Consider the following 16561-nt stretch of genomic DNA (forward strand, 5'->3'; position numbering starts at 1 on the left):
TTAATGGCGTGAGGCCTTTTAGGACTGAGAGAAAGATTAACATGAGATGTCGAAGAAGCAGAACCAGAATCCAATTTCTTGCTTAAAGTGCATGTTTGAAGAGTATATTCTGAGGCCAATCTTGAGATCACATTCCTCAGCAGAGCATATCTTTCTCATCTTTGGTCCATTCCAAGAACAAGAACAAAGAAGGCAGGTGCTGATTCCCACTTCCTTCTTTTCCTTGCAATGCTCGCTTTGCCATCAATATCTAAGATCGACGATTTCATGTAATTAAGGCTGATTAGTATCACCAATAGGAAATTTACCGTTTATGATAACTATTAAATCCGTTCGCAGTGGTATTATCTATAATATAAAAAATTCCTCTTTATTTGTCTCCTTCTCGGATCGGATCCGATGGTTAAAAGATCCGGAAATGAATCAAATTTTTCTTTGATTTGTTGGATCGCCGGATCGGGTAGGGAAGTCCGATCCGTTTAGCGGCAAGCTCGTTATATGGTCTCGATGACGGCCGTTACATTCCTAACTTTCTTGACCGTTAGGGTTTAGGTAGAGCTTTTCTCGGATTGCTGCTGTGTCGCCTATGTTGATGGGTGTCATTGGCTTCTCCGTCGCTTCTCCTTCGCCCTCGGTCACCGAATTATATCACGATTTGCGGCATCTGAAGATAAATTCCGGGCGTTTTATGGCTTCGGCATTACCGGTGGAGCAAGTCGATCAGCCACCGAGTCGGTTGAGAGGTGATTCCTTCATACGCCTTCACCTCAGGCAGCTGTCTCCCTATCAGCCAATCTTGCCGTTCGAGGTGCAAAGCTGAAATCTTGCGTCGTTCTTTTAGCTGTTTTAGCGCTAGCTGAATGATAAATTTGGCATCTTTACTGTGATCATGCAGTGTTTGTTTTATTTTCCCAGAGAGAAGTGCAATGGCTTTTGTGTTCTTAGGTTACGTCAACTGTGTAGCAATACATGTATCGATTATCTCAAAGGAGCCGTTGGTACATTATATTTGCATTACCTGTTCAGATTTTATGGATTTGGAATTCTAAAATGGAGAGGAATCTTGGAGGAGTTAGCCACTGAGTGTTAGTTTCTTGACACAGTATTATCAACAGATGTTAGAATGCACTTCCTTATGATAGATTTTGATGATTTTAAGAGAAAATATAAGAAGCTAGCATAGTGGGTCAGAGTCTTATATGTAATGTGTTCTCTCTAACTTTAGTACAATTCTGTCACAAAACTTTTGGAATTGTTTAACATATGTAACACTGGAAATATCTTTCTATTTTCAGGTATTATCTACACGCCTTGGAAGAAAACCTGAAGACATAATCAAGCTAGATGCTAATGAAAATCCATATGGTCCACCTCCAGAGGCAAGTTGGGTTTTCTCTTTTATCAGATCAAAGCACCAAAAACCAGATAAAAATGCACAGACGCCCCATTTTTGGTTCTTATGTATATTACTAGCTCGACCTTGCATGCAAGCACATAATCACTGGATTTCATTTGTCATATGTCCCTATCTTACTTTCACATGGTAATAATGTCATGCTAAACATCATTAGCAACAGCAACAACCAAGCAGGCATCATATATTTGGATTGGACTACATGGCGCTTTTTTGCTTTGGTTAGCTTTGTTAAGGCCAATGCAGCTGGTCAATTAAGGGCCAGCAGTTCCCTTTTTTCTAGTTTGTCTCTCTAGGTGTCCCATCTCTCCTAGCAGCATTGATCCGAATCAACTCACATCATGTTGTTTGTGTTTTTCTAGGGCTTCATCAATTGTGAAATATGTCTAAAAGGACACCTTCTGAATATTCATAACCAGTGTATCAATGAAAACTGTGAAAAAGTGAATATAAGTGATGAAAGAAGTGACAGAACTTCATGGATACACCTTTCTTTCTGTCTTAATACTTCCATTTCAAGGCTGGTAATTCTTATTGGTTATATTATAAATTTGAGGAATTGTCAACTTATATAGCATTCAAACTATGGTCACTATCTTCTGGTGCAGATGAGCTTATTTGCTGTTAACATAACCTTTAGTGCTCTCTGAATTATGAATTGTTATATGAATTTTTTTTAGAAAAGGAAGATACTATTGATTACGACGACTAAGATTGTCAAAAAGCTGTCATACTAACCCATAATTTATAGGTAGCTGAAGCTTTGGGATCATTAAAGTTTCCTTATGTTTATCCTGACCCTGAGAGCCGCCATTTGCGTGCTGCTCTAGCTGAAGATTCAGGCCTTGAATCCGATTATATACTTGCTGGATGTGGTGCAGATGAGCTAATTGACTTGATCATGAGGTTAGAACTACATTGCCTTTGGTTTAGCCTTTGAACTGAGCCATTTCTTATATTTAAATATTTTTATTCTATATTGAAAGATCTATCAAGTGATATTATTCTGACAATGCCTCATCTTCGATAGATGTGTCCTTGATCCTGGTGATAAAATTGTGGATTGTCCTCCTACATTTACTATGTATGAGTTTGATGCAGCAGTCAATGGAGCACTGGTCATCAAGGGTACATTTTTAGTTGAACTTCAATAACCTTTTCATACATCTTAATTTTTAAGCATCATGTTCATTAAGTTTCATAATGCTTCATCTTTATGTTCTTGTTCTAGCATGTCTTATCCTGCACTATCAGAGACATTCTATCAATCATGATAAATATTTTAATCAAGTCACAACATGTTTTTACCTATTTACATACTAATTCCATGCAGTCCCAAGGCAGTCAGATTTTTCTTTGGATGTTCCACAAATTGTTGAAGTCGTGGAAAAGGAACAGCCAAAGTGTATTTTCCTTACATCTCCAAACAACCCTGATGGAAGGTATATTAGTATGCTCTTAATTTGTTTTCTTCTTTTCTCCTAGGGTAAGAATTTACAGAAGCATTTATGTAAAGGCTTCATACAGAGTTGTCTACATATTATGTATCTGAATCTACTTGGAACTTCTTATGTGAAGTGTGTCTAATCATGTATTCTCTTACATTGGTTATTATTTGGTTGCAATCATATTCCTTGTCCAGTATTATCAGCGATGAAGATCTCCTACAGATTCTCAATCTGCCAATCCTGGTTGTGCTGGATGAAGCATACATTGAATTCTCTGGATTGCAATCAAAGATGAAGTGGGTGAAGAATCATGAGAACTTGATTGTCCTCCGAACCTTTAGCAAACGAGCAGGTAAGGAATGTTCTATTCGTATGTTGTCATATCAATCTTAAGAGGCTTGCAAAAGAAATGAGCCTTAAAAGGGGCCTATGTGAGTTGTGAATTCTCCATTATCAGATGTCTATGAAAATCATTACTATGAATAATTGGTGAAATTTGGCCAAATGTAAGGGTAGAGTCAGAATGACTAACAAAGTAAAAGGAAAGGGCTCTTTTTCATATGCCAATTCTTGCAACAGTTAGGTGATGTAAGTCAGATTAGTGGTGTAAGGAGATGTAAAAAAGACCTAAGAAGACTATCAGAAACTGTAGAAGTTACTTGATTGCTTTTAGCTTTACAGGTGATATTGTGTTCACTTGTAAAGATACATGTAGCAGACCCCAAATTGTTGGGACCTACAGAAACTTGCTATTGTGTTGGTTGACATCCAAAGGCAAGTAGGGCAATTTGGTAGTTGCTAGATATTTCATGATTTCCTCTCTTTTTTTCCTTCTGGGATTTAAATGGTGTATCCCACTCCAAGACTTCCAACATTGTTGGCCATTGTAAGTGAAGGTCAGAGGCTTCTTCTAAATCCCGAGAAGACATGATCTGATGAAGTATTGGCGATGGATTATTTATGCATCCACAAGTGCTGATATAGAAGTGCATAATGCATGTAGTTTGTCCATGCAAGACAAGGAGCACATGATATAACACAGGACTTTGGAGAGGTAGCATAAGAAGAGAACAGCTGCGAGTAATCGATTAGTCAGCTGCTGATAATGATTTGCATGTACAGTAATGGAACCAACATGTTGAACTCCCTTTTGATAGTCTATAGCAGTGATGAAATAAATGGTGGCTTTGCGGGATTTTTGTTCAGAATTCTTTTTGCATCTATTAGATCTGCTTGTATCTAAATGTCTTGCTTGGATTCTTATGACTGTTATAAAACTCCCACAAGCTGAACTTTTCTCCATCTTTTCCTTTCTGCCAAATGATGTGATATTTATTTTCTGGTTGGCGCTGAAACAGGTTTAGCTGGACTTCGTGTGGGCTATGGAGCATTTCCTCTTAGCATGATCGAATATTTATGGCGTGCAAAGCAACCTTATAATGTGTCCGTTGCAGCAGAAGTTTCTGCATGTGCAGCATTGCAAAACCCTGACTATCTGGAGGTGTATTTTTCTTGTGATTTTGTCATTGATCCTCTGCTTTAACTTTAACTAGTATGTGTTATTCTACCCTCTCTTTTCTTTTTCCAGAAAGTGAAAAATTCTCTGGTGCAAGAAAGGGAAAGATTGTTTAGTCTTCTGAAGGAAGTGCCCTACCTGAAGCCATATCCGAGCTATTCCAACTTCATTTTATGTGAGGTTACATCTGGAAAGGATGCTAAGAAACTTAAGGTAATTTATCTTGCAAATAATTTCCGAATGATCACTATGGATTCTTCATTATTTGCTTAAGTCTGCTCAATCCACATGCCACTTTTTTATTTTTTTGCAAAGGAAGAAACTTTTATTCACACAAAAACACGGCTACAAAAAGCACCCTCCTCATCTGAGGATTCAGTCTTACAAAACTCAAAATGTAAGCTTCCCTTCCACATAAAGGTGGAGTTGGTAGTTTGGACAAAATTTGCTAACCAATTAGGAGGTCTATTTGCATCCCTATATATACGACTGAAAGTAATTGACTGAAATGTTGAAGCTAAATCATGTATGTCCCTGACACAATTCAACTATGTCCCTGACACAGTTCATAGCTTTATTGATGGCTTCAATATCCATCCTTGAGTCGGATTCCATTTGGATACAAGAAAACCCAGCCTGTTTAGCAGCCCTTAGCCCTTCCAGGATTGCAATCGCCTCACTGTCAATATGCATTAAAAAAATGGTAAATTAAAGTTATCGCAATCATACATCTTACTTTCCTCAATTGGGCAAAATGGTTCATAAATCACAAATCATTCTCTTTTTTAGCTTTTACAGCATTTGTGGTAAAAAAATAATATTCTAAGTTGCTTATGATATAATTTTTAAATTTGTTGGCTTTATTAAATTCTTGATAATGTTGATTTTACATGATTCCATAAGGGATTTAGAAAGGAATCAATGGTTTATTGTTGTTAAATGTTAATCAACTACTTTCTGAGAAAAGGGTTCTGTTTATTGTATTGGCTGATAGTGTTATTGTAAGGTTTTGGTCCATGTTATTTGAAATATATATTTCTTCTTTTAGATCAAGGTGACTACAGTCAAAATTATGGAAATAACATTTCTATTTGTACAAGTAAGGTTGTCTATTGACTCTTTGGTTCAATTTAATTGCCTTGTATCTGCTTAGGTTGTCTCCGAAGTATGACATCAATTTCATCATTCAAATATCTTCTTAAAATGAGCGACATAGGCGAATATATACATATCTATGTTATAGATATGATTATATTTATGCAGGCATATATGCTATGTATACTTACAGATACACAACGCGCATGGACAGTCAACATGCTTGGTTCAAGTTCTATTATTCATGCTCAACCCAGCCACAAAACTGATGCAACCATGCTGTGAACATAGCATGTTTATCCTGCAGTTCTTTCTTGAACAATGCAAATGGCTAACTTCAGCTTGAATAAATTATCCAAAGAAGACCCAAGAAAACAATGGACAAATATTTCATGTTCTGGTGATATTATATTAATCATCAGAAGCAGTTCTAATATCGTGCATTAATGTTTGTTCGATACTAGGGTCTTCATTGTTCCAAGACAGAATTCTGAATCATGTGGATAAAGCTCCTAGAAAATAAGGTGTTATTCGAGTCTCTGTGTTGCTTGGACACACGAACTGAATCAAAATGATGATGCTTTAAAGTGGCACAGAGCATCATCACAAAAGTCATTCGAATTTCATGTGGACAAGTTCAATGTCACTCGTTAACAAATTCTTTCTTAAAATGATCTGATACCACAAAGGGTACATGATTTTATTTTTTCATTTCAATTAAAGAGTTGTTACATCTAGAATTTCCTTTTGCAGGAAGATCTAGCGCAAATGGGTGTGATGATTCGGCACTACAATAAAAAGGAGCTAAAAGGCTATGTCCGTGTTACTGTTGGGAAGCCAGAGCATACAGATGCCCTGATGGAATGCCTTAATCTACTCCATTAATCAACATCCTTGCCCAAAGACCTCCTCCATGCATCAAATCTTTTGCCTAATGACTAAGCGAAACACAAAAAGATGTCTCATTGTCTGAGCTTAATTATCCTTCGAGTTGGTGCACCTATTCATCCTGCAAAGTGATTCATTTGAAGGAGATGTGGTCGTTGATTTGTGTGTATGCATCATCATCATTGAAGCGGTGGATTGGATTCCCATGTTTCATGCTCGAAGATATTCACTGTTTAGGAACTCCATATCCGTCTTATCCTGTTTCATTGAGTGCATCTCAGCTCTTTTTATTTATCATGATGTGACCTTTAATGGAAAGAGCAATGTTCAATTTCTGCTGATACAAGAGAAGTATCCAATTCATACTCTGTACCCAAAAAGGTACTACAGCAACAGCCAAAAAAACAAGAAGACACAAGAAGAACATTCATCTGTCCAAGTGAGTGTGATACTTCAATATTTCTTAGGTAAAAGTTATACATTCATGTATCCTCATGAATCTGACAAAGTATACTTCTGTCCAAGTGAGAGGCTTAGTTGATCAAGTCCTTCAATCTCTCATATACACTTGAAGCCTCCAATCCAATTCTGGAGCTAACAGCCTGCAAACAACAGAAATAGCAGCTCATAACATGCATTGCTCAACGTTGTAGGCTGACAGGAAAATGTATGAAATTTCAGACCGAGCTATGTCGATCTTAAATTTTAGATTAAGAAACACAAGTTATATGTTTTGAGGCATTCAGTCGGCCTTAATTTGAAGTTCTGAACCATCCAAACGAATGAAAACCTTGTGAGCAAACTACTATAAACAAAGGAACAAAAACAAAAGGGGGTTTCTGAGAACCTGTGAATGTATTGTGTGGTAGATCTTGTCGCCCACAATTGAGAAGTTGGCAGTAACCACTTCAGAGCCTTCTTCCTCGATAACATTGATCACCTCATGGAACATGAACCTCTTGTTTAGATCGCTTATCACGAGTATCTCCAAGTTCAGATCCTGGTGTCTTACTTCAATAATTGGTGATGCAAACCTCATTGTCGTTTCACTTCTGACTGTGCTCGCCTGCATGAGCTTTCTCTGCTTCAGCCTTTCAATCCTTTCACGGAGTTTTTTGATGTAAGATGTTGCTTGATCGAAGTTGTCTTGTTGTGTTAATACATCCTGCAACATAGAATGATGGAAACAACATCTGAGAAAGGCACCACTCAAATCGGCAACTGCCCTCCTTCGAGGGCGTACAGAATGAAATAGAGGAGTATTTACTGGTAGATAATAGACGCAAGATGCTGACCTTTGAAATGGTTCTGTGTTCTTCGGGAATGATGGAGGAAAGCTTGAAGCACAAGCTCTTCATGTGCATTCTCCTATACTTCTCCGTTGTCTTCCTCTCCACCTTACTGTTTGCTCCCCCACCGCTACGACTCTTCATCATCTATCTCTTCCTGCACTTAACTCTCTCTCTCTCTCTCTCTCTCTCCAACTCTCCGCTAGCCAGCAGCAGGCCAAATGAAGAGAGAGAGAGAGCCTTTGTTGGCTTGAGGATGCTGCATGGCTCCTAGTAGATATATAGCAACAGAAGAGCCATGTTTCACGTGACCTTCACCAGCAGGAGGAAGGAGGAGAGAGAAACTTGCGGGTGGGAACGGATTCGAGAGGAAGGGGCTTGAGAAAGGAAGATGCATAATTGACCAGTTTCCCAACGCAAGGAGACAGTTCAACCTTCTCAACCAAAACGCTTACGCCGGCCATAATCCATTTCTATCTTGGACGAATTCATGGAAAAAACGCATTAGATATATATATCTAATGGATGACTTCTTATATGTCTTAACAATGCTCCATTTTTATTTAATTCCTACCTATGATATCCTTGATTTGATAGTTCGTCATCTATCTCTTTTTTTTCTCCCTTTTCCTCTTTTATTCTATGGATCAATCTTTTTATAATATTTTTACGCTATATTATAGTGTTTTCAGCAATATCCGAAAAATACTATGCCATAATACAAAATAATATTTTTGTACCATGTTATATTAAAAATAGTATGACTATATTTAGAAATATATTTATATTTTAAATATATAATTAGAGAAATTAACTTCAGTGAATGTATTAAAAATTATATTTTAAATGTGCATTGAATACATATTACAATTGCTTGGTAAAATTATATTTCGAAATTCTATTGAATATTTTATAGAAAATTTATCTTTTTAATATTTATTCAAAAAGAATACATATTTTTTTAAAAAAATTAAATTAATAAGTAAATAAAACAAATAAATATATTAATCTTCTAAAAAAAATTATATGCTTGAAAAATATAATATATAATAAATTGCAATAATCTTTAAAAATAAATAAATACAATTTTATCTTATAGAAAATATAAATCATGTTAGCTTCCCACTAAATTAATTTGGTATTCTTATACTTTTAGAAAATATCACAAAATAAAAATAAAAAAAAGTGTTTTCTTAATTAGCACTTCTATTTTCTTAGATTTCTAAATTCAGAGAAGAAAAAAAAAGACAAACAAAAAAAAGAAAAAAAAAAGTCTTTTAAAACAAAAATTGAAAGAAATATAAGGGGTGGTAATTAATTAAGATCTTCCGACTTCGATCCCACCCGCATCTGGTCTGCTTCCAAATTGTCTATCCACATGACATTAAAATACATCCCACTTGACCACCACAAGTTTTCCATGTGTACGAAGCCAGCGTTGTGGTCAAGCAAGCAACCCCATACCCCCTACCGCATATACTCACCGGGGGTGATCAAGTTCGAACCACCCCCGATTCATTTGTTCACATAAAACGCAAGCTTTGGACCTGATCGGTTCACGTAAATTGCATTATCGGGGCGAACTCCAATACGTACATACATCGATCGCGATATCCGATTAACCTCGATAAGTAAACGCCTACAAACACAATTTTTTTGATCCAACAAAAATTGAAGTCAACAATCATCGAGTCTCGTTTCATACCGTCACTTGGAATCTTGTCGAGTGTACATCCATTAGCATTTGATCTTTCAGCATCACGAACAGAGACGACACGATTCATTTCATTCTCCGCCACATCCACCTCAGCATAGCAAATGGTCATCGGGTTGCAGATGACGGAGACTTGGTTGACCTTTCCGACGCACTGCCCACAAGCAAGCATGTCAAGACCGGCAGAAATAGTATACTACGATCCCCAAACCTTGCACGTCTAAATAACTGAAACACTCCAATCCGAATGGTGACCGAAACATATCAATAAATTTTGACAAATAGTTCGATCACTATCAGATTTGGCATGCCAGGGGGAAGGATGAAAAGTGCATTCCTAATACAAGTCCAGAAATGAAATATTTCTTTAATGATGAAACTGAAATCCAACATAATTTCATTTTAGAAGATAGACTCGAGATCAGCATCCGAAGCAGTAGTGCCTTGAAAAAATAATACCCCCTGCCGGTCCTCATCAGGGTGTTTGTTTTGAGTTTATCTCTGATGTCATAGAGGCGTCGCAAAACCTACAAAAAGTAATAGGCAGAAAACATATCAACATCAGCCAGCGCAGTTCGCTGATGCAACCACAAATGATTTGCATGTTCAAGATGACAACAACAAATGTTTATGATACCACAGAATGGTAGATATGTTTGGGGACACGATTTCATGTTAGAGAGATGATAAATCATTTGTGACTTCGTCCAAACAAATCACAAAGCATCTTTGTGTTTCTGAAGATTTTGGGAAATAGAAGAAACTCCATGACAGCCAAATGACTACTGCCACAAATGCAACTTGGGCTTATTCTTTTTTTTTTTTACTGGCACTACTACATCAAACCCATAGCATGTGACATAATAAGAAAAGTTTTGCAGAAATAACACAAAATTAATAAAACTAAACCAGATCTGAAGGCATCAAATTTATGGTGCTTCTTAGGTGGACAGGGAAAATACAGAAAAAAACTTATCAGTTTCTTTTTTAAAACAAAAATTCCCAATTTATGCAACAGAACAGGAGTCCAACAAGCATGTATGGTACTTAAACAAACAAAATTTAAGCATTCTACCACAACCAGAGAATAAAAAATTACTATACGGATAAGGACAACATTTCAATAAATTTTCATCATAATATATATAACATTAAGCCAATTCCTTCCAATATAGTGAAACCATGGAATTCAATGTGCTGGACTATTTGCACCTACAATTAATTAATTCTTCTGAGGAAAGTTAAATGATTTCATGTTAAACCCTGCAAATAAGAAATAAAATCAATAAACAAAACTATTAAGGAACCTCTACAACCATAAAAACCATAACAAACAAGCAAGTTTCCTTAAAGGGGGTGTTTGGTTGCCTGCAACTAAAAATGATTATAAGCAGCCTTTGTAGGCAAAACAAAGGTCCAAAGTAGCGGAGTTGTAGATGAAGCTGTTTAGATGTCAGCATGTACAATTGTTACTTATGGCTGCAACAAAGGCAGAAAAAGGCAATGACCGATAAAGAGGAAGGACGTGATGACAATGATCGTGCGGACTAAGGCAGAGGAGAATAGGAGGAAACAATTTGCGAGAGAGAAGAAGGGTATCCATATTCTATTTTTCCTTGCAACCAAACATGCAAATGTGACATGAGGTTTCAAGAAAATTGAGGTTTCGTTGCATGTACACAAGCTTCGAGTGGATTTGCCTGTAGGCAAACAACTGCTTGCAAGTATATTACTTACTAGAGATAGACTTGCAAGCGGCTGAATGCCCCCAAGATAACAGAGGACCAAAAAGGGAAAAATAAGTTAAATATCTTGAGTTCCTAAGCCAACTCATACATGAACAAGGATCTAAAAGCAAATAGGACTTCCAAAATCAGTCAGACGAAGAAAGATTGAAAATTTCTAGACATTGAACATTTCATCCTAATAACCTTGTCAAAACTAAAACATGTAAATCAAATAAAACTAACCTAAGCAAAACATAAAGCAAACTAAGCACTTCTGCTACAACAAATGATGCCCTCACCGTCTCCAATTAGAGAGTACTTATGGGTGAACATGCTTATTTATAAATGTTAGATGCTTACTTGCAGGAGGAACCGACCAATCATAACCAAAACCAACAAAGACTTAGATAAATTCTTTCGATAAAGCATAGATGGTTGTTGGATTGGAAACAAGTCTTTTATCAAATAAAGTTTTTGACTATCTTTAAGATAAATCCACAAAATTGACCTTCTGTCCTCTCCATAACTGTTCTTCATTTTTGATATATTGAACTCCACACCCTCGTGTTGCAGAGAGTCGGATGCTTTTTTGCTAGTATCAACTAACTCTTTCTCAATTTACACGAACCACTAGTCTTTCGACCTCCAGAATTTTGACATATTAAATTCATCACCCATCCTAAGATTCTTTACCAATAACTGCACAGGCTTGAACAAAGCATTGGATTAATCATGATAAATATAACTAGAAAAGAACAACTTCTCTTCTTTTGTGTAGGAAAGGGCACAAATTGAATGGCCATTAAGACAAATAAAGAATTTGATGTTGAGAATATCCAAGGTCACTAATTATTTTTTCCTTCCTAAGTTTGTGGCTGAAGACGATAACTTCTTCATAGAACTACGCAGTTAACAATTGAATAAATCTTCATGTCAAAACACAACTTAGCAACCACTTGTATAATTAACTGATGCATCTATTACACAGAATAGGATAAGTTGCAGGAATAGAACAAACATTGTTGACTGCTTTTAAAATGTAGCTTATATTGTGACGAAAACATAACAACCAAAGTAACCATTTTAGTACTGTGCAAGGTTTATGCTAGTTGTACTTTATGCAAAAATAATTGGTACAAGGTGACACCGTCGAGTACTAGCACGACAGGTCTATGCTACCATGACCTCGTATGAGATGGTTAAATCAGTGCTGCATTCCTTAGCAAGATGAACTTCTCTTTCTTCTTCACAGGAAAGTAAAGCAGCCAAATTATTGCCAAACATTGGCTGATGGTGAGGCAACCTGAAGCGCCAAACGTGACCAACAGAAAAGAAGAGAGAGCATAAAGGGGTTACCTTCTGAAAGCCAAGTCCAACCTCCAGGTCTTGTGGAGAGCATAGAAGTGAGCAATGCCGTAGCAGTAGCACTGTGAAAAGGCATCAAAGACTGTGCACAACCCAACTCAACGGGGGACCTATAAAATCTAATCCGTCAGACTTCACAAATATGGGAGAAGTTGGAATTAAGATGATGACAAAGAAGATTTATTAGTGAACAGTTCCGGATGGAGAAGCTGATGAAAAGAAATATGATCGAAGATAGTGGGAAAAGATGCGAGGGATAGGTACCTTGAGATCCCGAAGGGAAGCCGGCCGCGAGGGAGTCGAGCAAAGGCCCAAACTGAAGGAGAAGAAGAAGGAGAAGCTCTCAAGGTGGCGGCAACGGAGAACGGAGCAGAAGAAATGGATCGGTTTGCGAGGGCTTTTCGTGCGCCGGCTATTCCCGCCGCCATGGCTCGTTCCTTCGACCCCTTTAGGTGTCGGAACATGGTTCACCACGATATATATCGACGCAAACTGAGTTCAAGTTCAGTAAGCAACAAATTTATTTAATTATAATAAGATATTATTTTATATGTTTAAAAATATGTGTTTAATTTTTTATAAAATCGATTCTCTTCCATTCGTATTCCTATTATGGGTGATCAAATTAAATCAAATCGGAACCAATTTATTAATGGTTCGATTTTGAATATTATAATCAATTTTTGTTTGGAGTACCCTTTTTAGTTCTGATTAAATAGAACACAAATGATTTTAATTTAAAAGATATTAATTCGATTAAGTTCAATTTATTATGCTCTTTAATAATTTAAATCAATTAATTAAATCATAATTGATGAAAATAATAAAAGATAAGAATAATTATTAAAGAAGCTTTATTGTAGAAGTGAAAAAGCTTAAATATAAACATGTCTCTCTCCTATTTATACAGATTAGAAGAAAGGATTTTCCTTAACAGGATGGAGGCTATCATGTCTCACAAGATGATGTTTCTGTTAAGGATACTAATCTTGGATCGATGTAAATAATGATTTACAACCAAGAGACTTCGTGAATAGAGTAAGAGCATCCCTAAGTTCGGGTCTTGCACCTGTCGTTCCATACCGGGAAAGATTGAAATCTCAAGGATTCGTGTTGTTCCATCTTGCTGCAACTTGGATAAACGCTGATGCCTTGTTATGAGTTCCATGCTGGTCACCAACTTTGTTCAGAGGAATTCAGAAAGAGAAAAAGAGGCGCACGGCACCTGTAGTTTGTCACCAGGATTAGGGGCTTGATGTAAGTCTGGAAAATGATGTTTTCATCTTCCCCGATCAGGAAGACCCTTGCGCAAAGATCTAACGATCCGTCACTTCCTCCTCCGACCATCGTGCAGCCTAAAGCAATTACCTTGGAACCTTGCATTCGTGTGACATGATCCGACGAGCTTGGACCCTGAAAGCTCAACCTCGACATCCGAGAGATAAGCCCCTGAAAGAAGAATAATTCCTTTTAAGATTCACTTGGCACGCAACAGATCTGTTGCTTTTAGATTACTCACCGGAACAGCACAGGAGAGTTGGCATGTTCCACGGTGAATTCTAAGAGCATTTGGACATTGGAAGATGTCCAAGCATAAATCACATCCTCGAGTGCTGAATATCCTTGCACATTCAATCTTCGGAAGTGGTCCTTCAAGAAAGAGATAGGATCGATTCTAACTTCTACAACAAAAATAATTGAAGAATCCCAATTCCTTTCAACTTCATACATAGCTCACCTATTAGATGTTCCCTGAGAGATTCAAGATATCTGCAGTGCTTTTGGCATATCCCACACTTCGGCTCATGCACCGAGTGAAATGAGGCTCTCATATGTTCCACCAAGCGCTCCACTTTGTTGTATTGCCTGAAACATGCTGCGCATTTGTTCCTAGGGTGCGTTTTATAGTCAGATTTTGATGATCATGGAGAATCATACAAGGAGCTTCACTTCAGTTTCTTTATAAATCGAAGCTTTAGGGAACATAATTACGTATAAACAAATCTAAAAGTTCAGGTTCTATGGAGATACTGCTTGTGACATGAACAGCGAGCACAAATTCCGATGGGAGCTTCTAATTTGCTGTATCACCATAAATTAAGAAATCTTGATTTCGGAAATAGGAACAGGTAAAGAACTGCAAGAAAAGGCGAGGCTAAGATGTGGATATTGTGGTGTAAGGCTGCTGCTCACTTTAGAAACATAGACTGCATCAGTTAGGTAGGGACGATCATCTTATGCAGTAGTAGTCAACTAGTGACTTCCAGCAACAACAAATCGACGATATACTAGCAGTTAAAAAGGCTGAAGTTGCAACATGTAAAAGAAAATACTATGAAATGATACTTCAATCCGAAATAAGTTGTTCTACCTTTGGCATTAATGTCTAAAACGTCAGTTCATACTGTAGACTTATTAAATACATGGATGTTCCACAAACGATACAGTGTACGTGAAGAAGAAATGGTGGCGTACCTAATTGTCCCAGAATCAGGCGTGTTATCCATGACTGGTCTATGTAGCTCTATGCCACCAGAGGGAAACCACTCGAGGCTGGTTGCAAAGAAATGGAGTGTTGGTACCATATTTATACACACAGCTAGCAATAGCTGGGAGGTGTATAGAGATGTAAGAGATGCAAGAGAAGAGTGTTGAACTGGAGAAGATGTTCCATCTCTGTAGATTAAGGTGGTGATTTCCTGATCCAATTCCCAGCTTTGAGGTGATGTCTTGATTGAACTAGACGTAGGATCGTCCACGAAATATATTGTCCAGAATCCGAATCCATGAAAGGGAAACTCTCATGAAGGAATCGTTCAAGACATAGAGCCAGCTAATTGACAAGTATTCTTGGTACAGCACGCAACCCTTTTAGTTTGGTTCCACTCGATTCCTCCCCTTCAAAGATGGGCGGTCAAAAGAACTGGTGGAAGAGAAAGTAACTGGATTCCAGGTCCACACCATGCAACATCTCTTTGACCGTAAAGTTCTCTACGGTAAAGTTGATGGTTATGGCCAGTGTAACCATCAACACAAACCTATAATCTAATGTAGCTAATCAGTCTATGAAACTAAATCAAGTAAAGAAGAATGAATTATGGACTATCATAGAATCAACCGAATATATGTAAGTGCAACTCAACCTCAGGTTTAATCTACAGTCATTGTAGGAAAGAACATATGTCCCAAGTCTTAATTGTTTTGTAAGATAAAAAGTTATATACCATTACGAAGAAGTGTGACTTATAGACAAATCGATCGATCTTATTGGGGTTCATTGTGAGTATCGATGAGATTAATGTTATTTGATAATGGTTACTCCGAAGATTATTATAGAAGTGAAGAGCTTTCACGAGCGATAAGCATAGGAGACAATGTGTTCAAAGAAGAATATATAGTTTTAGTATACTTGTGAAAAATCAATAACGAGGTCTTAAAGAAAATCAATAACAATGCTTGTGATTGATTTATCAGATAATTGAGGGATTTTAGAGACCTTCCATTCCATGTTGTAGACTTATATGACTATTTTTTAAATGAAAATCTATTATATACAAACATAAAGATGTTTTCTTAAGTGGAGGGGATTAATACAGAATAAACATAAGAAGATCATTTTCAAAAAGCCTAAAATTGTTTGCTTATTATTTTATTCATCTTATATTATTAATTTTTATATTTATATTTATTATTATTATTAGTTAGTTAGTTTTCAAGACCTAGAATCAGTATAAATAAAGACCTCATCTAAACATATGAAATCATGAGAAAAATAATATCTTTAAATATTATTATCTATTTTTCTGTGAGGAATTAATTTTGTAAGTTTAATTTATCAGAATTAATAGCAATTTCTTAATTTTGTTTTGTTTCTGTTCCAGATGCCACTCCCGCAAGCTATAACTGCTAACGCATCATGCGTGTCAAGAGACCATCTTCGGGAGTATCTAAATATAGGAGTATCTAAATATCTAAAGAAACAGATAGGCAACGTTACATTTCTTTTTCTGTTCGATGCTCTTCTTTTTAAAGTAGTAGAATATATGCATGTAAATTTTGGACCTTTTGACCGCCATCGAAAATGTTTTACACACGTTTTAAAGCG

General features: G+C 36.8%; 3 protein-coding genes across 5 annotated transcripts; 1 reads left to right on the forward strand and 2 right to left on the reverse strand.

Annotated features, from left to right (window-relative positions):
* The first annotated feature begins 519 nt into the window (after positions 1-519).
* Positions 520-6606, forward strand: LOC135636606 (histidinol-phosphate aminotransferase, chloroplastic-like). Of its 2 annotated transcripts, none has more exons than XM_065148458.1 (9): positions 520-808; positions 1296-1383; positions 2170-2320; positions 2445-2542; positions 2748-2856; positions 3057-3214; positions 4221-4363; positions 4451-4591; positions 4944-5105. In XM_065148458.1, exons 1-9 carry the CDS (start codon positions 587-589, stop codon positions 5088-5090), a joined length of 1257 nt encoding a protein of 418 aa, XP_065004530.1. In that variant the 5' UTR covers positions 520-586; the 3' UTR covers positions 5091-5105. The 2 variants fall into 2 exon arrangements, with proteins under 2 accessions (XP_065004530.1, XP_065004531.1); XM_065148459.1 differs by lacking the exon at positions 4944-5105 and adding an exon at positions 6227-6606 and having other exon boundaries at positions 521-808.
* Positions 6607-6826: 220 nt separating this feature from the next.
* Positions 6827-8028, reverse strand: LOC135636607 (transcription factor bHLH162-like). Its single transcript, XM_065148460.1, has 3 exons — positions 7657-8028; positions 7209-7526; positions 6827-6963 (listed from the first exon to the last, which is right to left on the reverse strand). The coding sequence occupies exons 1-3, from the start codon at positions 7795-7797 to the stop codon at positions 6895-6897; spliced, it is 528 nt and encodes a 175-aa protein (XP_065004532.1). The 5' UTR covers positions 7798-8028; the 3' UTR covers positions 6827-6894.
* Positions 8029-9321: 1293 nt separating this feature from the next.
* LOC135636057 (uncharacterized) lies at positions 9322-15089 on the reverse strand. Of its 2 annotated transcripts, none has more exons than XR_010495789.1 (8): positions 14932-15089; positions 14195-14346; positions 13976-14106; positions 13682-13905; positions 13540-13582; positions 12721-12948; positions 12448-12566; positions 9322-9891 (listed from the first exon to the last, which is right to left on the reverse strand). XR_010495789.1 is itself a non-coding variant. In XM_065147591.1 (8 exons), the coding sequence occupies exons 1-8, from the start codon at positions 15039-15041 to the stop codon at positions 9872-9874; spliced, it is 981 nt and encodes a 326-aa protein (XP_065003663.1). In that variant the 5' UTR covers positions 15042-15089; the 3' UTR covers positions 9322-9871. The 2 variants fall into 2 exon arrangements, 1 of the variants encoding a protein (XP_065003663.1); XM_065147591.1 differs by having other exon boundaries at positions 12721-12902.
* Between the last annotated feature and the right edge of the window lie 1472 nt (positions 15090-16561).

This window comes from Musa acuminata, chromosome BXJ3-4, assembly GCF_036884655.1.
Source record: "Musa acuminata AAA Group cultivar baxijiao chromosome BXJ3-4, Cavendish_Baxijiao_AAA, whole genome shotgun sequence".
NCBI lineage: Eukaryota > Viridiplantae > Streptophyta > Magnoliopsida > Zingiberales > Musaceae > Musa > Musa acuminata.